This window comes from Salvia splendens, chromosome 20 (genome assembly GCF_004379255.2).
Source record: "Salvia splendens isolate huo1 chromosome 20, SspV2, whole genome shotgun sequence".
Lineage (NCBI taxonomy): Eukaryota > Viridiplantae > Streptophyta > Magnoliopsida > Lamiales > Lamiaceae > Salvia > Salvia splendens.
Genome location: NC_056051.1, coordinates 691,158 through 710,829, shown reverse-complemented (window position 1 = coordinate 710,829; position 19,672 = coordinate 691,158). Strand labels below are relative to the sequence as shown.

The window sequence follows — 19,672 nt, the reverse complement described above, 5'->3', positions numbered from 1 at the left end:
CCCCCGAAACCCTAATCGTTCCTGATACACCATCGGAAGTCATTGCACGGTGGGAAATCGAACGACCGGTTGATTGGTACCACCGATCGGGAAATCCACGACGGTTTGGGGGCGTTGACGAGTCTGAGGTCGTCGAAAAAACTGAGATTCCCCCACCGGATGAGGTCTTCGACGGATCTGAAACCCAGCCACCGTCTGAGGGCTTTGACGGGTCTGAACGTCAACCACCGTCCCAGCCCTATGACGACTCTGAAACGCAGGCACCGTCGGAGGGCTTTCACGGATCTGAACGTCCACCACTGTTCCAGCCCTATGAAGACTCTGAAACGCAAGCACCATCCATCCCCTTTGACGCATCTGAACCTCAACCACAGTCTTCATCAAAGGTGGAGTACACCGAGAATGAAAAAGCAATGTTGTTGATCTTGTTGCCTAGGATGAAAGATCTCCTCTAATCTGTGAGTATTTTTTCAATTCTAAGCCACCCCCTGTGTAGGGTTTGGAGGCTGTTTCAGTTGAATTGATTGAGGGTTATTGTTGCCTTGGTTGTGTTGGTTTGTTTGCTACGCCATGATGAAGTTTTTCTGATGAATTACATGTGATAATCTGTGTATTCACTGCATTGACAGGTTTTTTGTGAACTTAGCCACCCCTTTGATGGTTTGGAGGCTCTGATTTGCAATTTTGCTCCTCTGTGATGAAGTTTTTCTGAGAGTTTTGCATGCTCAGCTATGATGCCTCTATATTGGTTGGTTTTTTGTGAACTTAGCCACCCCTTTGATGGTTTGGAGGCTCTGATTTGCAATTTTGCTCCTCTGTGATGAAGTTTTTCTGAGAGTTTTGCATGCTCAGCTATGATGCCTCTGTATTGGTTGGTTTTTTGTGAACTTAGCCACACCTTTGATGGTTTGGAGGCTTTGATTTGCAATTTTGTTGTCTTTGGTTGGTTTGTTGGCTCTGATTTGCAATTTTACTCCTCTGTGATGAAGTTTGTGTGATTATAAGCCACCCATGTATTAGGTTTGGAGGCTTAAGCCTCATGATGAAACTTTGCTGAGGGTTTTTTTTTAAAAATACACACACCAGCTATGACTTACACTTGGAATTCATACAAAATGCAGCTTCTAGAGCTGTAAGCAAGCCTAGTTACCCTATCCCAGAATGCAGCCTAGTAATCCTAACCCAAAATGAAGGCTATAACCAAAAAAACAAGTTTACATACTAAACACCAACCTATTTTGATGCTTATACTGTAAACCCCATGATCCAAGTGGCCTAGCTAGAAATCTAAAACATTGATTAGATGCCCTATGTCATATGAGGCACCCACATCATTCTGATGGAGTAGTAGATACTCCAAGCTTTCCCTTACCAGATTCTCTTCAACTTCAAGTGATGTAGGAAGCCTCACTGTCCTTCTCAGCCTTTCTTTGTTCAAGTGGGGTATTTTGTAGTTGTTGCCCCCATGCACTTCTAGGATCTTGCTGAGACAGCTTTGCAATGTTAAGAAAACATTGTTCAGAGTTTGTGGTGTGAGTTCCTCAAAAGAACTCCAAACATTACCCAATAATTCATCTATATTGGTGGCTAGTTTATCATCTTGTAGTGATTGTATGGCCCTAAAAAAGCCAAGGTCCAATACATTGGCGTCTGGGGAGTTAGCTGGTTGGCTAATTAGATGGAATTTAAATCCATTTGAACTTGCAAGAGCCTCAAATTGTGAGTCAGAGGAGTTTAGGTGAGGTTTGGCATTGTCTTGTTGGATATATATCTCCTTGCTTGCATTGGCTGGCCACTTAGCCTTGATTGCTGGAATAATCTGTGCATTATGTATGAATAAATGAATGAATGGCTAAGTGATGACATTACCAATGTCTGATAGGAATGTGAGTTGAAAAAATATTCATACCTGATTCAAGAGACATTCTCTCATTGCTTCCTTATTAACTGATGGGATAGGCTTTGTATCCAATGTCCCTCTTGGCCTGTTCTTTGACTTCCTTTTGGCTGGAACTTGTTCTGTGAATGGGAATATGCCTATTTTACCATCAAAGATGGTCTGCCCATCTGTGCCAAACTGTGACCTACTTACAGCACACATGAACATCACTTTTGTGATGAATCTTTTTGATTCGCAAGACCTGTAAGGCTCATCCTCATCCGGCAACAGGTAGTATCTGTCTGAAGCATTTGTCATGTAAAACCATTTCTCATCAATATGAACTGTGTTGTGCATTGCATGATAAAGAAGCTTCCCTTCATCTATAGCTGGCTGAATATGAGTAAGACACCATCTCATTCTACTGATTTTGTTTGCTTCAGTGAGTGCTGGCTTTATGGCATATGTATGTGGCCTATCTACCAACTGTGGTCTTGCTAACTTCCATCTTACAAGCAAGTTTTCTATAGCAAGATCTCTCAAGAAAAGACAATTGTCTGAACTTATCTTCATCAAAATTTAGTTTACATGTTTTCTTAGTATATCCTGATGCTCTGCCCATCATGACAACATGTTTCCCATCTTCAATGTGCTGCTTGGCTATCCCCCATAAGCGGCTCACTGTCCTTCTGTGCACTTTGAATCTCTTGGCTACCTCTTGAAATGAACCATGTGGCAGTGCTCCAGCTTGGCATTGCTGTTGAAGGAACTGCACAATATGGTTCTTCTTTTGGCTGCTCAAACTCAGGGTGGTTCTCGGCCCTTGCTTTGGTTCTGCCTTTTGAATCTGCTCCTGCTCCATCTCTTGCTCCATATCTTGCTCCATCTCCATTGCCCTATGATGAGAATTCTCTGAGGGTAATTTAGCTATAAATACCTTTGGTTGGTTTGTTGGTAGGTGGAGTTCAAGTTTTTGGAGTAATGGTGGAGTGAATGTATTTATAGGTGTAGTGGAGCTTAAATTTGATTTTGGATTTTTCCCTCCATGGGATTGTAATGAATTTTTCCCTCCTTAATTTGGAGTTTGAGTTAGTGAAAATGGAATTTGGTTCCTTCTTTAAATTTGTTGAGATGTGATGGCAGAAAAACATGGGTTTGCAATGTGTGAAACATTTTTTATTTATTTTAACTTTGGCATAGCTTAATTTTTTGTAAAGAAAAAAGAGTAAACAAGTTGGAAAATTAAAAACCATAAGTTTAAATAATTTAAACAACCAAACTTATAGTAAGTAAAAAAGAAACAATTTTAAAATCTAAAAAGTCAACCCATCTCATTTTCCACCAACTCACCTCATTTATTACGCACTCCACCATCTCACTTCGTTAATTACACACTCCATCAATTCCTTAAAATCCGTGTCATAACTAAATGACACTCCAAATGTGGAACGGAGGGAGTATATTTCATATAAATGTTGCGTTTAATATTGTAGTTACCATATATATTTCATGTAAGTATATAACCAAAAATTTTAATTATATTTTTATTTTAAATGCTTAACCCAAGGGCTAACCCGGAACCCACCCGGATCAGCCCGCATAACCCGCCGACCCAAACGGGTCAGCCCATACAGCCCTATTTTGTATCCGGGTTGCGATTTTCTGGCCCTAACCCTCTGATTTTACCGGGTTATTCGGGTTGACCCGCGAGTTTCGGGCTAGATTCACATTTGCACCGCTCAAAATACAAATTACCTGCACAAATAAATAGTTTACTTAACAAAAAGTTCATTTAATTAGGTATCAATTGAAACACTATTAATTAAAAATAAAAAAATTACCAGATCGAATAAGATGACAGTCCTCCAAGACTTACTCCCTGAACGAAGACGTAGAACAAGACAATTGTAAATGCATAGAGATAAGCTAACCCATGTAACAAACCTGCAAATTTATCAGTCACAACTTAGAATCTTTTGTTCATGAAATATAGTAATATACAATAAAGTAACATCTCGTTATTACAATAAAGTATCTACATGAGATGCTCATAAGAAAATGAATCTATACGTTTACTTTATTACCGAACCAATTCAAAGAAAAATGCATGTGTCAATCTCCACAACTCTTTTGAAATATTCAAGCATATACAATTTGTCTTGACAGAATCATGACTTTTCCTTTCGCCTTCACAAAGCGAGCGAGTTCAACACAAGGTAAAAATCCTCCCCATCCCTTTTACTCCAAACATCAAGCATATCACTTTGTTGCATAAATCAAAACTCGAAACCGATTTAAAACAGATCAACCAAACTCGCAACAGTGATAACAATACAACCAATTGAACACCCCACGGTTAAATCAAAATACGAAAAGAAACATAATTTGGTAAAGAGAACTTATCTTTCGGGGCTGTTCGGAGGTGATCGGGGGCTGACCGAACTCTTGCGGGTTGAATCAGAGTTGTTCGGGCAGTTCGAGCTAGGCCGAGGGCCGCTCACGGCTGGGAAATAAAAATATATGGAGTAGTACTATAATTTTTATTTTCAAGCAATTTCATTAATTTTTCATAATTTTATTTATGGAAACTTTTGTGGTGCCATATTTTTATTTGAATTGTTGATTATCAATCGCGTCATAAAATTTACTCAATATACGTTTATATCAAGATAATCTTTATAAAAGGCATTCTTCATCTTGATCTCAGTCTTTTCCTATAATTTAAAACTCTATTTTGGCTCAATTTGGTAAATATATTGAGTGTATGGAATATTTTGCTAAATACATGAGCTTACTATAGATATTTAACACGTGCTTCACATGTTAGATAATATAAATCAATAAAACTTACTCCTTCCGTTCCGTACTATTGGAAGCGTTTCTTTTCGACACGGAGATTAAGAAAATTGTGTTAGGTGAGTTAAGTAAAGGAAGAATAAGATGGAAAATGAAAAAGGTAAAGAGATGAAGAGAGAATAAAGTAAGAGAGAGTAAAGTATGTGTAGAAAAATGTGTTGACATTTACTAAAAATGACAATGACTCTATTATTATGGAACATATCAAAATGATAAAATGATTCTATTACAGAGGAGTAGTATTCTATAAAATATGATAGAACAATATGTGGTCAATTAATTCTTGTGTCCAACCATCACTCAATTATCAGAAATATTACAGTTTAAATATATTTGTTTGGTTGTTGGCTCGAAATCTTATTTGGATGATTTATTTTTGTCTTTGTTATTATATAATTTATTTTTTAAATCTCGATTTCAATATCGCACAAAAACATACTCAATTACAATGAATGTTAAATTCAAAGTAATTATTGCTAAATTTCAAATTTTGGTCCAATCTAAAACAATTCCAATTTTGATTGAAATAGAAGGCAATATAAAAAAATTTAATTACATAATTCAAGAACAAATAAAGCCAAATATTGTAAAGCCCAAATACTTGATAAATAAATCTCTCGCCTTCTCCCTATTTCAACCGGCAGAACTCGCCTTGCATCAATCTGTCTCACATTTTTAAAGCTTCCATCGTTTTACCTGGTTGATTTTTCCATAGATTTGGGGAATTTCGATTTTTTTGTTGTTGTGGATTTTTATTATATTCCCATGTTGTTTTGATTTTGAAGGATATCAAAGAGTAGTTGATGCGCAAGGATTTCGGTGCGCCGCTGGCTCTTTCTCCTTCCTCTCCTTTTTCTTCTTCTCATCTTTCTCTCTTATCTATTTCTACACAAAAAATCAGAAAATCCGTCCACAAAATTGCAGATTTCTATTAATGGTGTAGAATTTAAGAACATCATCTTTTTTCCAATTTGAAAGAAAAAATGGCTCTATCTTGCCCACCTACCCTCCTCTCCGGCCCCTGCCGGAATCCATCCACGGCGGCCAGAACACTCTCAATTACCGACCTTTCCGCCGCTGCACCGCCGCGGCAGCCTCAGCTCCACTCCAAGCTAGTTCTAAAACAGCCCCCACTCTCATCCATCATCAAAAAACCCTCCAAACCCCACCATCCCAAATTGGCCAACACCACTGTGAAATCCCTTTTCACTGGAATCGTGGAAGAAATGGGCACAATCAAGCACCTGGGTTTCGACAAACCCGACAGTTTCTCCATGAAAATCCAAGCAAAAACCGTTCTTGAAGGCGTGCACTTGGGCGACAGCATCGCGGTCAACGGAACCTGCCTAACGGTGACCGAATTCGACACCATTTCGTCCGAATTCTCGGTTGGGTTGGCGCGGAGACGCTGCGGAAGACCTCTCTGGGCGAATTGGAGAGTGGGTCTTTGGTCAATTTGGAGAGGGCGCTGAGCCCTTGCACCAGAATGGGGGGACATTTTGTGCAGGGGCATGTCGATGGGACCGGAGAAATCGTGGAGTTGAGGCCGGAGGGAGATTCACTGTGGGTGAAAGTCAAGGTTGGGAGGGAGATTTTGAGGTACATTGTGCCTAAGGGGTTTATTGCTGTGGATGGGACAAGTTTGACTGTGGTGGATGTGTTTGATGATGAAGGGTGTTTCAATTTCATGTTGGTGGCTTACACACAGCAGAAAGTTGTGATTGCTTTGAAGAAAGTTGGGCAGAAGGTGAATTTGGAGGTTGATATTTTGGGGAAGTACGTGGAGAGGCTGCTCGGGAGCGGATCTGTGGATTCATTCAAATCATCTTGAAGCAATACCTTTTCTACTTGTGTTTTGTGTGCTATGTATGCCTTGTTTTAGGATATTTTCTTATGATAACTTGTTGTGTTTGTTATGTTTGTTGATGATCTAGGGCGGTGTGGTATTCATTGTTGTTTCTTATACTATATGCTTTGGCATTGAATTTGTTCAAATCTTCCTGAAGTAATGCTTTTTTACACTTGTGTTTTATTTGCTACATATGCCTTGTTTTGGGTTACTTGCTTCTAATCATTTGTGGTGTTTGCTGCGTTTCTTGATGAAGTATGGTGGCATTGTCTGCACTGTTGTTTTGTATATGTTTCGAGGGGTTTAGCGTGTTGAAGTGCTAGAATTTATTGAAAATTGATCTAACTTGGATTGAGATGCTAGAATGCTTCCTTTGTGGAATATGTAATGTGGCAATTACATGCTTCAGATTATAAACATATAGCACAGAGGTGAAGTATGTAGTCGTTCCTAGTAGTTTTATTGACCTTACATGTGTTTCTTTTTCCTTTGTCAATTGACTTACGTGTACGTTTTCTTTATTATTTTTATTGACTTTACATGTTTTCTTTTTATTGACTTTACTTGTGTACTTTATTGTGCTTTAGCGGGGTTTGATGAGATCAATTATGAAACAAAATATGGGCAATCATGCGGGAGAAGCAATACTACAATGGTGTAGTCTAAGGTTGAGACAGTTCAACAATTCGCACCCACATGGTGTACACTAGTCTAAGCGGGGTTTGCGGCCCTCACTTGTCCATGCTATCTTGGGTGTCCATGCCTACATACCTTGGAGCTGGCAGTGATGGCTTTTGGTAAGCAATTGATGTTGGCTGAATTTGTAGGATGTATTCATCAATTGTAGCACTTACAGACATAGCTTGAGGCTTTCTTCTTTTGATTGGATATGCAATACTGAATATTTTTGTTAGATGGTTTGTTCCCTTGCTGATGCCATTTCAGTTAGTAATTACAATTTCAACTTTCCACTCTTGAATGCATCAAATGTTTGTGTCTGTTTTTGTTTGATGTGCTTTGCTTCAGTGTCTCTATGTTGAATGAGGTATGTTGTGAAATGAAGGAAACCAAAGTATAACCCGAAAATTGGTGCTGTCATATCCCAAAACGAATGAACTGTGGCATTAAAAGTAGACTGCTGAGTTTACTGTCCATCTTATGCTCCTTCCATCAATAGGATTCACAACAAAGTTTGTAGAATGTTCTCATACGCATACACGATCTCGTAATCAAGTTTCCAGAAATACAGTATTGTTGTCTTCATCTTTGCTAAGCCAGGATTGCTTATGCAACTTATGTTAAACTTTGTTACTTTGCAGTGCTACTACTTGTGATACTTTCCTGTTTGAGAGTAAAATTACTTGCATAGATTTTGAGTTTTCTCAGTTCATTCAAGTGCCACTTTGATAGCAATGAACTCGTAGATTTGTAGTTATGAAGGGTTCATGAGCTTCTTTCTCTAGGGAGAATATATTCCTCGAGTCCAAATCAAACTTGGACCCTCACAATCTCACTTAAAAAGTACACATAAATAAGGATTCAACAAAAAGTCTCATAGCAGGGCCGCCAAGAAAGCATAGCATGCATATCTAAAAATTCTTTGCAAGATTCTCTAATAGATATAAATCACAATTACCCCTTCCTAATTCTGGGACACTTAGTTGCAAACAGTTGGGATATGGAAGAACAAACCGAAGTTGTCGGATTAGCCTTCGTGGAGCACTACTACCACCTGTTCGACCACGACCGGGCCGCCCTCGTCTCGCTCTATGCTCACGTTCGAGGGGCACAGGATACAAGGGGCTGATCACATCTCGGCCAAGATCAACCAGCTGCCGTTTGATCAATGCCGCCATGAATTTTTAAAAATAGTTCCTCAATCTATTATCAAGAGTCTTATTTATTTTCTGCATTCATATTAAGGAATGATAGATGTTAAAAAGTTGTTGGAATATAATTCAGCTTATATAAATTAGTAGTTTTAAATTTTTAATCAAATGTGAGCATAATAAGTTATTTTCTCAATCTCCCATTAAATGTCCACTTTTGATTTAGCACAGATTTTAAGAAATGTTGAAGGAATGTGAGTAAAAAATATTAGTGAAATATGAGTCTCACTTTTATATAATATAATGAAATATGAGTAAAATGTCAGATTTACTTAATATTTATAGTAAAAAAAGCGAAAGTTAGTAGTAGTACTTAATAGAGAAGGTACGGAAATGCCCTTATGCAAAAGCCTATATCTAACAAATGCATCCAACATAACAAAAATAATAATGTATCCAACAAATGAGAAGTAACCTCACTTATTCAATTCTTGGGTAAAATCATATATCATCCAGATAAAGCAAAACTATAATCGTATAAACAAAATGACTCTGTCTTATAATACTACATAATCATACAACAACTTGTTAATTGATTGAAGAACTAACAGAACATGATATAGAATTCTCAAAGTGTACGGATGTAGATGTATTTTGTACGTAGTCTGTCGGATTAGCTTTCTCAAAACACTACTAACTGGTCACAAGTGAAGGAGACAAGCATGTTTGCTTATTTTTTTCCTACACAACAACCACATAATCCATAGTAAGGTTCTAAAGGGTACATAGGCATAGTTGCTAGCATAATAAATAAATAGTGTAACTTAGGGAGGGTTCAAATCAGTAGTTATTTTTTCTCGAATAAAAATGTAAATTATGGACATCACAAGAAATATCTTTTACATAACTCATGTGATCCAAATTAGATATTCATATTAAAAATACTTGCGTCCAAAAATAAGAGTGTAGAATCGGATTGTGAAATTCTCAATGGGAGTCCATCTTATACTACGTCCGTCCCTAAAAAAAGTACAAACATTTGGTTCGATACGAGTTTTAAAACCAAGTGCAGAGCACACACCAATCTCATTGCAATCCCACCAGTTTTTTTGCCAGTGCAATTTAAATGAACTCACAACGCTACATTGCTAATGTCCTTATAAGTGGATTTAGCAAATAGAATGCTAATTTCATTTTTATTATAAAACATAAATGAAATGAAGAGTCAGTGAATCCAGCTTATAAAACTAAAATGTGAATTTTATTTAGAAATACCAAAGAATAGCTAAACGAGACTTCAAACATAAGTATTGGACCTTTTAATTGTCACATTTGAAATTAATTCATTATTCCACATTGGTTTCCCTTAATTATATTGGTCATGATGTTGGTGATAACTACTCCATATTTGGTTTTTTTTCTGCAGTCTTTTTCAATTTATGACGTTTAAATGAACAAATCGGGTACGTGTAAAAGAGTTGTATTTCCGTAATAAATGAACACTACAATATTGTGGTGGTGGAAATACATGTTTATAGGGAGTTAGTGTTGATAAGAGTATTCCACCGATTTCTGAGAATGATAGAAGCTGTGGTGCATGAAATAGGGTTTACTTCGTCGACCCCATTTTTTACTACTAAACCCAATCTCAACAGTGTGTCTATAGCCTTCTCAACTCCCATTTCCACCTACATCTCAATACAATTATCACACAATTACAACACTAATACATACTTCCTCCGTCTCATCTCAGACTGTTTTTCGGCACGTATTTGGGGAAAATGATAATAAATAGTTAAAGTGGAGAAAAAATACAGTAAGAGAATATTGTAGATACAACTCTCTTCTATATTATTATCTCTCTTACTTTACTTTCTCTTCACTTTAACTATTTATTATCACCTTCACAAAACAACGGCCAAAAAGAAATCAATCACTTGAACCGGGACGCAGAGAGTAGTATATGTCCTGATAGGGATGTAATCAAATGCAAATTCTATACATTGTACAAGCTCTAAACTATAATCTAGACTGTTAGATTTCAAGATTGATGTCAACAGATGACAAATAACGTAAACAGAAAATGTCAACACAACGTCAACATTGTAACTGATTGACGTTGTGTTGACATATTATGTTCACGTTATTTGTCATTGACATCAAATCTTGAAATCTAATGGTCCAGATCATAGTTTTGAGTTTGTAAAAAAAACAGTTTGCATTTGATTACTACCCCGTCTTGATAAAATATTATATTTACCTTCTCTTGGAAAACATCATACATGAACGCCTCGCATTTATGGGCAATGCCTTTGGTGCTTTTCACCTGCATCCAACCAAATTCTTGCTCACTTGTTACACCATTCATTCACCTGCATTCAAATAATACAACCTTCTTACCTCGTCGCTCTCTGCCGTAAGTAGGGTCGCGTACACCAAGATGGCTTCTTTGTACTGCACAACATAACCATAACTAATGAGCCAAAAACCATCACCAAAACCAACATATTTTTCAAGTCTTGAGGTTTCTCACTTGCTGCTGCTCAGAAGCATCGAGAAGAAAATGAATAGAGCCGAAGCCGCTAGCTACTGTTTTCTCGTACAGCGTCCTATTCACCAGAAGCTGAATAAATCATTAGATGACTAAACTTACACTGGATGGGAAAATGCAAGGAAATAGAATTTGTTCCGCTCACTTGATATCTATCCCTTGTTTGTTTGTATCCCAAAAGTACACGAAACGTATATATCCCAAATGCAGTGGCTGCAACTGCATCCAAAAATATTGCAGATCTGCAAACAACACACGAATGAATCTACTAACTCTACTCACTGGAAATGTAAATCACGAGAGCATCTACATACGGAGAAGATAAAATGTTAACAAATTTATAACTGAAGAAGTATGCCAGCAGTCCCAGTATTGTTGCAGCATCCAACCGTACCTACAGAAGGTGGGTGGTCAAGTTTGTAAGTAAGATCATTCAACCAGAACAGCACATGTTTTTGAACAGTTTTGGGACATGGAACAAATCCGAGTAAAATTATTGAAGGGCAGGAAAACAATGTTGGGATAGGGAACAAATCAGAGTAGAGTTATTGAAGATACCGCATCAAGGATGCGGAAAGACAGCTGCTTGTGAGGGAAAACAACCTGAAAAAAGGATTATTATCATTCAGTGGCACTAATAATTAGCATATCAGAGGAGTGCCTTCAGTGCTGAAGCATTTACCGGTAAATCTGGAATAGGAATTCTCTCATAGATTTTCATTTGCAATGAAGGCACCTCAGCTTGACCTGGAGTTTCACTGTCTTCATTGTTCTCAGTATATAGCAAGATTAATTCTTGGAATGCTGGCTCCTAGAAAAAGTCATATTTAGTTTACTTAGAACTGATAATTTTGAAATGCTGATACAAAAAAAAAAAGACATGCAGACTGTGAAACAACCTGTTATCAAAATAACATGTTAGCAAATAGATTAATTGGGAACTAACAGGATAAGGATAATAAATCTGTGTTAGCTGATAGATTCATCTCCTGGTTTCTGCAGTTCCCATGGCAAGAGCTTCAAAATTGATTCTGATTGAGAAAGTAGAATTAGTCACTTCCTAGTTCCAACAAAATTCTCTTATTGTAAACGTGACAGTGAAAACTCATATATATAATTATTGCTATAATCTTTGCAATATATAATGCCCTTGGCCCATAAGATAGTTCTCGATAGTCATATGATAAAAACATAATGAACTTTAGCAACTTAAATGTATATGTTGGGAATTGAATGTTAAAAGGCTTACAAGTGAGTATAATGAACTTTTAGCAACTTATGTCTACCACTTTGGCAAACAAGGACAAACACATTGTAGCTACTAACCAAGTTCATTGTGCCATTATATCGCTATTTAACCATTCCATGTTTGCTCAGAGTGCTATGCATCACATCCAATATACTCCATCCGTCCCCAAAGAATATGCACTTTAGGTTCGACACGGTTTTTAATGCAAAAATTGGTAAAGTAAGAGAGGGGTAGAGAGAAAAAGTAAATAAAGTATTGTTAGTGGAAAATGGGTCTCACCTCACTAGAGAGAAAAGAGTTTCTAAAATTAGAAAGTGCATATTTGTGGGACAGACTAAAAAGGAAAGAGTGCATATTCTTGTGGGACGGAGGGAGTATTAAGCAACTCCAAGCCCAAAAATTGTGCACACTTCTAACATTCCTAAACCAATTGCAACTTACAGAACTGTAAATTCAAATGGAAATGACATCAACATGTTGAACTAATTTCAACAGATAGTATGATGATTATAGGCATGAACACATAGAAAGGATGAAAAAAACTCAAAAATAAGAATTAGAAAATATTATGTGCATTTAATGTACCTGGAGAATTGATCGCGAGAATATAACTGAAACGGCTGTTCTTAACATCTTCCTAATATCATTTCCGCAATATCTAGGGGATGCAGGTTTCCATATGTCACTGAGTGATATCCTTGGTAGGAAACTTGGGCTGTGCAAATAAAAGCAACTTATAAGCACTAGAACTCTTCATCTAAGAATCAGATAGGTATATCACAATTATTTAGGTTCACATCATGCTATTTAGTTCCAGCACTCAACTTAAAGGTGCTGATGTCGACATGTATTGATTCCTCAAGATGCACCGAATTTAAAAATTGGCTGTATCCTTAAAAGAGCAGTAACATGCATCTGTATGGGCATGTGTTGTGCATGTGTCTCTGTGTGTGTTTGAGAAAGAGAGTAGACCAAATCACACCCAACACCAAATATGCATTGCAAAAGAACATAAATACTTCTATGCATTGTCTAACATCTTAAAGTTCACTTAGATATGATACTTCAAAAGGATCTTGAGGCAGAACTACAAGAAAATCTTTCCAAAGAGGAACTCAAGAATTAGATAAATGTTGAACATCCTCAGTGTGGAACAGAAGTGAAGACAAATGAGACAAAATGCATTATAATAGATGTATCAGTGGCACAATATTTCAAGCGAAGTTGGCTGAGTCCTTTAGACACGCACATAAAGATATTTGACAATCTTGGATAACCAGATAAGAAATTAATTTTAATATCATGACCAATCTTCTGAAAAAAAAGCTCAGAAGTTATTCAGCTGTTCCTTAAACTTGACTGGCATATTACAAAACATAAATTATAGTGAAGATAATATTAGAGAAGCAATTCAGCAAGAGGATGTGGCGGTGCATTTAAATGAAAACTTGTCTCCTATATTAATTCATCATCCATAGGTCATAAACATGCAGGCTTTTGAACTGTATAAGACTCAAGTCACAAATTTAATGAGACGATAATCAATCAGAGTCAAACCTTGAATTGGATCTAGAACTACTACTGTCCAAGTGAAGGTCAAATGCTTCCTCTGGAATTGATGGTACTAGACCAACCCATGCTAGAAACTTCCTCAAGAGCCTCTCACGTGGACCAGATTCTGAGAGAATTCCTTCATAAAGAGTTACGGCTTTCTGTGCAGCCACCCAGATTGGGAACTCACTGGAAAAGATGTCTATTCCATCAAGCTCATCAAGTATTTTTCCATCATAGGAATAGGACTTCAGGGAAAGAGACATTTCGTCAAGCCAACGCTTAAATCTTTTGGCTAAAACTTCTGCGTCTTGTATCTGTATAATGCTCTTGAAAATCTGTTCCAAAAATATAACAATTTAAGTAAACATATACTACTAACTAGGAAATCGAAAAAGTTTTTACAAAATCAATTCCAGAAAGAAACATTGGTAACAAACTAAAGCATTATGTCCTCTGGAGAAGGGAATATTTCCATAACTAAATGCTCTGCACATGGAAGTAATTGCGATGAAGAGGCTTCGGAAGGATTTCTGCCCAAGAAGAAAATTGCTTAACAGATCCCATTGTAAATAAAAATAGGCTTCTGGGTCAAGACTAGTCAAACAATGTGCATGAAAGTTCTCATCCCACCGACATCATCAATCATTTATACTTAATGATTTACAGATATAGTGTGTCCAAAGCCTAACGTGCAAAAGACAAAACTATTCTGACCACAGAGACCTAAACACAGAGAATTATAAGAATAAAAAAGTACAGAAAAACTTATGTTATGTCAATTACCTCATCCAACCAGACACCTAATCTCCCCGTTGGTTTAGCAATAAGAAAAATGATGTTCTGCAACAACTTTGATTGCAAGTAATCCAGTTTTTCAGCAATTAGCAGGCCCTTCTGCCTCTCAGTGGTGTATCCCCGCCTGTATATAAAAAATGATCACGTGGGAAGAGTGAATGACCTGCCAATATTCCATTAGGAAAGGTCTACCGTAGATGAGTCTTCTATAATAAATGGAAAGAGAAAAATTTTAAACATGAAATGGGGTTTCTCCATATAGCGGCTCAAGAGCCAGATAAAAAGTTAACATATAACTCAAAGCAGTAAATAAGAAATAAGAATTGCAATACTTTTTCAATAAAGTACATTTGCTGCACAAAAGAGTACAAAAGATAGGATATGTTTTCTTCTTTATCAATAAAGACGCATCTAAATTGACAATAATTAGAAGAGAAATTTATATATTAACTCTAATAATGCTACAAAATTACGGTTCAGTCCAAGATCAGTTGCTGCTAGTTAACTTGCCTGATAGAATATTCTACTGTTGTATTATATCTTAAGCAAGGCACCCATGTTTCTCTCATACAGTAACTAACTGGATGGCAAGATTCATATTGGAAACAGAGACATTTTCCTTGTCTATGCAAATTAATATCTATGGTGATCAAAAGCGCAAAGAACATAGTGCAGATATGATATGTAGGGCATCGAAAAATATATGATCAGATGAAGCAATCCCGGACATCCAGTAGGTGACAATCATTGTACACATTTTTTTACCTGAATACAATAACACTGGACACTGATGCTCTTTTCCAGTCAACATAAATAGGCAATGTGAGGAGATAATCGGTATTTAGTGCTGAAGTCAACATCAAATCCCTGGGAGACAACTCTTCAAACTCAGCATTTTTGAGCAGTCTCATCAAAGAGCGTTGAAAATGACCTGGGATGGCAGTTCTAAACAAAAATTAAAGAACAAGTGAAATTCGGGAGATACACAAAAATGATAAAAAAAAAAAAGGTTATGTGAAAGCAGTAAAGTTTCTTGGTGACAATCATGCTAATAACAATGAATGTAAAAAGTTGAGGAACTTTATAATCAATTAATCACTGCTGAGAATTTTACTTTTTGAAAGTTATTTTCCAAATAAATTCATTAGGATAATGTAGTAGTACTGTATAAGTAAATAAAGAAACATAGAAGAGACCTGGAAGCCTTGATATAATTCCTCTCGTCATCAGTGGATGAAAAATCGAAGAGTGAATTGAAGTCGAGTGTGAAACCAAAGGGCAATCGCTTGGATTTGGAGTCAGTCTCATCTCCTTCATGCTCACTATCTCCATTCGTCACAGGTGGAAAATCATCAGTATTAGTCTTGGCGGAAAGAGTGAGGTCATCACAGTAACATCTCATTTCCTCTAAAATGGTTTTGTGTTCGGCGTGAAGAATCGAATCCAAGCATCTGCAATTGTATTCAATATCACATTTAGTAAGTAACAAACCACAGCTTAGTACACAGCTCAACTAAACTCAATTAAGTGTAAAAATCATCGGAAAGTAAGAGTGATTTGAATATAGTGAACGCATCTGCAATTGTATTCAATATCTCATTCATAAGTAACAATCCACAGTTCAGTACAACAACTCAACTCAATTAGGTGAAAAAATCATCGAAAGTGAAAGGAATGGATCGAAGAGGAATTACTGACTGGGAGAGAGAGAGAAATTGAGAGGCTTCCTCCGGCGAGGGGAACAAGGAGGAGACAATGGCGTCCAGCAATTCGGATTTGGGAACTGAGATGTATCGCTGTCTCGGCACCTGAATTCCGGAGGAATTGCTAGGGTTATCTTCATCTGGCGACGGCGGAAGAGGCTTATTCAGCTCAATTCGAGAGGGAATTAGAGGCTCCTGCAGCGAGGGTGAGGGAGAGCAGCGAATGGAGGCAGGACGACGCCATTGGTGATTGGAAGAAGATGAGGATGAGAGAGGGCTGAAGCAGCGCAGAGTCTGCGAAGATACTGACATGAGTCACCAATTTCTCTGCTCTGCTCTGTTGTTTTCTGGTTAGAAACAGAGAAATAATTTGAACCTCACATCACATATGATATGAGGATTCAGTTTGTTTCCACGTTGCATGCTCTATTCATCACTTTTTCACCAATCCTAAGATATTTAATTTTATTTTAAAAAATTAATTTCTTATTATTAAAAATCAATTTTATAATTAAGATATTTAAATCAGGAAAAATGATGCCTACTCCCACGCCCAACCAGTAGGCATCACGTCGAACACACACAACGCCGGTCCTGAGGTTCCAAAGACCCGGGGCGAGACTAAAAGTTGAGGCCCTATTTATATATTTTTTCCTTCCATTTTATAATAAGTTTCATCCAGCAAAAAACTAATAGCATATCAAAAGAAATTCACTTCAAATAATTATTACATATTACCTTCAAAAATTTCTTCTAACATTTCTTGATGCGAAGTCGTTGATGATGGTGTTGCTGTCAACCTCGTCTAATAATTTCTTCTCAATACATAAAGTGGCAAGCCCGTTCAGCCGTTGTTGAGACATCGTAGAGCTTAAATAATTCTTCAATAGTTTCAACTTTGAAAAGCTTCTTTCTGCCGATGCCACAGTCACAGGCACAGTAAATAATATGCGATAAGCAATTGAGATATTTGGATAAGAATCCATTTTTCTAACATACTCAAAAATGTCCATAGAAGACATTGGCCTTTCCGGCAAACTTAGCTTCAAAACCTTCAACTCAGATATTAGATCATTTACCTCCACATCAGATGTGTCATGCGAAGAGAATGTTTTCGCAAATTTGGTGCAACAATCTTCTAATTCAGTATCATTTAGTGACTTCAAAGTTGTTGAGCTAAGTAAAAACCCAAATATACTTTTGAATGTTTGTAGTTCTTCAAATCTACTTTTCAATGAGGTGTTTGCCATATCAACCACGACCAAGAAGTAATTGACCTCAAAAGCCTTCTCAGCTTGTAGAATTTCTTCATTGGTGTCAATTTCATCAAAATGTTTCTTCCTTTGAGCCTTGCGCTTCACTGAAAATGATGGCTCTACACCCATTTCAGATGCAATACTTTTGGCAATGGTCATACTAGAAGCAAATCCTTCATTCCTGTAATTGTTGGTGATCGATCAAACAAATCAAAATACAACAAAAAAGAAGAGTTTTGCCGGTGCAAATAACGGGGGAAAGGACCACAATTCCACAAACGAGCTCAAATAAATCAAAAGAGAATCGAATGAAGAAAAAATCGAATTTCAATTGCATACCGACGACATGGCGACATGACTCTTGAGCGAGAGATATTCCAAAGCATAAAATTAGTTGAGGAGCGAATTGTAGAGAGAGAAAGGTAGAAAAGGATATACACCTGAGGCTAGGGAGGGGCCCTGCAAATTTGGGGGCCCAGGGCGGCCGCTCCACTTGCCCCCCCTCAGGTCCGGCCCTGAACACACATTGACTACAAGAGGGGTGCACGTAGTGTGATAGCTCGTCCCTCTCCGAGCCAGCAAGTGATGGCCGAACTGTCAGGTGGGCTCCAACACGTTCCGCTACAAACCCTTTTCCCTCGCTTAGACACTTTGGTAATCATCGCTCTCTTCAGAGCATCCACAATGGGGGTCTCTATAGCTCGCCCTATCCTCTGTCACATCAGAATTTTATCATCCGCCCCATCCACCTGCAGTGGGGCGCCCTATAGCTTGACATATAGTTTTTAACTACTATTTCGTATTTTTTTTATTTTATGTTTGCAAATATGTCAATTAGCAAAACAAATATAAAACACCATAAAGGCAAACCCTAAACCCTACATAAAGGCAAACCCTACATTTACTTAATTAAAAAAAGGTTACAACGATAGGAAGATAGGAAGAGTGGAAATACAAACAAGTGCACTACAGATAAGGCTGATCTAGTCCATTCCCAACTGCGTTGGAGAGCATCGATCATCTTCTTGAGGTATTGGACTTCATCCGAGGTCTAGCACTGCATGTGGGCATTGTGCGTGTCCAACAACGTCCTCTGCACGACGACCCTCACCAAGTCCCCGTAGGCATGCGCCGCAGCCGAAGGCGGGGCCGGGGTTGGGTTCTGTGAGGTCGTCGCCTTCCCCTTCCCCTTGTTCTTGGCAGCTTTGTTGCCAATGGGACGCCGGGTGGACATCGGTGTGCCAGAACTCTAAACTCTCATCTTCGTACATCGTCTGGTTAAGGTCCATCAGAGGTACGCCGCTGTCCCTGCTCGTGTAATCGCTACTGGCAGTGTTCTTCATCCTCTTCGACGCAGAGGACACGGGCGTGATCGCTCCTTCGAACTTCTGCTTATCCTTCACGATGAGCCAGGCGCTATAGTGCTCTTGAACTCGCCGTACATTGACAAGTACGACGCCAACGCTTTATCGCGTACAACGGACATACTCTCTTCGCTGCCCTACTCCCTCAAGCACTTCAGTTACTCTTCCGAGAACCAGTTGAGTTGCTTCTTCACTTGATCTCAGTGCTTGCGGAGCTACTCCCTCCTACGCTTGTACGAGGCCGCCAGCATGTTTGCGTTGTAACGCGTAGCGATGCGCTCTCAGTACGCGATTTTTCTTTGGTTGTTGGCGAATACTAGGTCCTACGAAATATCAACCCAACACTTCGTCAGAAGCACGGTCTCCTCAATGTTGTAGTTCGTCCTCCCTGGGGCAAATTCTTCGTTGGTCTCCGGAGGCGGCAAATTCTGGACTCTGTGCTTCGATCTTTTCTTCCTTTCCTTGGGGGCGGGGCTCGGCTCCATGTCGGATAGCATGTAGGAACTGGGTGTTGGGATCCCAGTTAAACTCGACGGAACCAGGTGTATCAAATGGCCGGTATTCGTCAGGTTCTGTACCCGGCCACCCGGCACCACCGCCGCCGCCGAACATCGGCAATCCGTCGGGATTATTCAGATTTGAGAAATCGTCGGGATTTATTCTAGAGAGAAATTGAGATGGGGGAGAGAATGGAGTGTGTGATATAGTAGTGAAAAGTGGTGATATATATATAGAAGAAATAAAAAAATGATGAAAACGCGTCACATCGTCCGCTTTCCCTGCAATG

The 19,672-nt window shown here is 38.3% G+C and overlaps 3 protein-coding genes and 1 pseudogene across 6 annotated transcripts; 1 reads left to right on the top strand and 3 right to left on the bottom strand.

The window, feature by feature from the left end:
* Positions 1 to 1,279: 1,279 nt before the first annotated feature.
* On the bottom strand, positions 1,280 to 2,771 carry LOC121782691. The gene is made up of 3 exons (XM_042180645.1): positions 2,367 to 2,771; positions 1,910 to 2,272; positions 1,280 to 1,819 (listed from the first exon to the last, which is right to left on the bottom strand). The coding sequence occupies exons 1-3, from the start codon at positions 2,769 to 2,771 to the stop codon at positions 1,280 to 1,282; spliced, it is 1,308 nt and encodes a 435-aa protein (XP_042036579.1).
* A 2,558-nt stretch (positions 2,772 to 5,329) lies between these two features.
* Positions 5,330 to 7,497, top strand: LOC121782049 (annotated as a pseudogene).
* A 1,380-nt stretch (positions 7,498 to 8,877) lies between these two features.
* LOC121782048 lies at positions 8,878 to 16,640 on the bottom strand. Of its 4 annotated transcripts, none has more exons than XM_042179753.1 (14): positions 16,261 to 16,640; positions 15,759 to 16,013; positions 15,328 to 15,507; positions 14,551 to 14,686; positions 13,771 to 14,102; positions 12,799 to 12,928; positions 11,647 to 11,775; positions 11,523 to 11,567; positions 11,279 to 11,358; positions 11,110 to 11,206; positions 10,947 to 11,036; positions 10,814 to 10,867; positions 10,674 to 10,739; positions 8,878 to 9,154 (listed from the first exon to the last, which is right to left on the bottom strand). In XM_042179753.1, exons 1-14 carry the CDS (start codon positions 16,575 to 16,577, stop codon positions 9,107 to 9,109), a joined length of 1,959 nt encoding a protein of 652 aa, XP_042035687.1. In that variant the 5' UTR covers positions 16,578 to 16,640; the 3' UTR covers positions 8,878 to 9,106. The 4 variants fall into 4 exon arrangements, 3 of the variants coding, with proteins under 3 accessions (XP_042035687.1, XP_042035686.1, XP_042035688.1); XM_042179752.1 differs by lacking the exon at positions 8,878 to 9,154 and adding an exon at positions 9,878 to 10,101; XM_042179754.1 differs by lacking the exon at positions 8,878 to 9,154 and adding an exon at positions 9,878 to 10,101 and having other exon boundaries at positions 15,328 to 15,493; positions 16,261 to 16,402.
* A 365-nt stretch (positions 16,641 to 17,005) lies between these two features.
* Positions 17,006 to 17,680, bottom strand: LOC121782690 (zinc finger MYM-type protein 1-like). The gene has a single exon (XM_042180644.1). The coding sequence runs from the start codon at positions 17,678 to 17,680 to the stop codon at positions 17,006 to 17,008; it is 675 nt and encodes a 224-aa protein (XP_042036578.1).
* Positions 17,681 to 19,672: the final 1,992 nt, after the last annotated feature.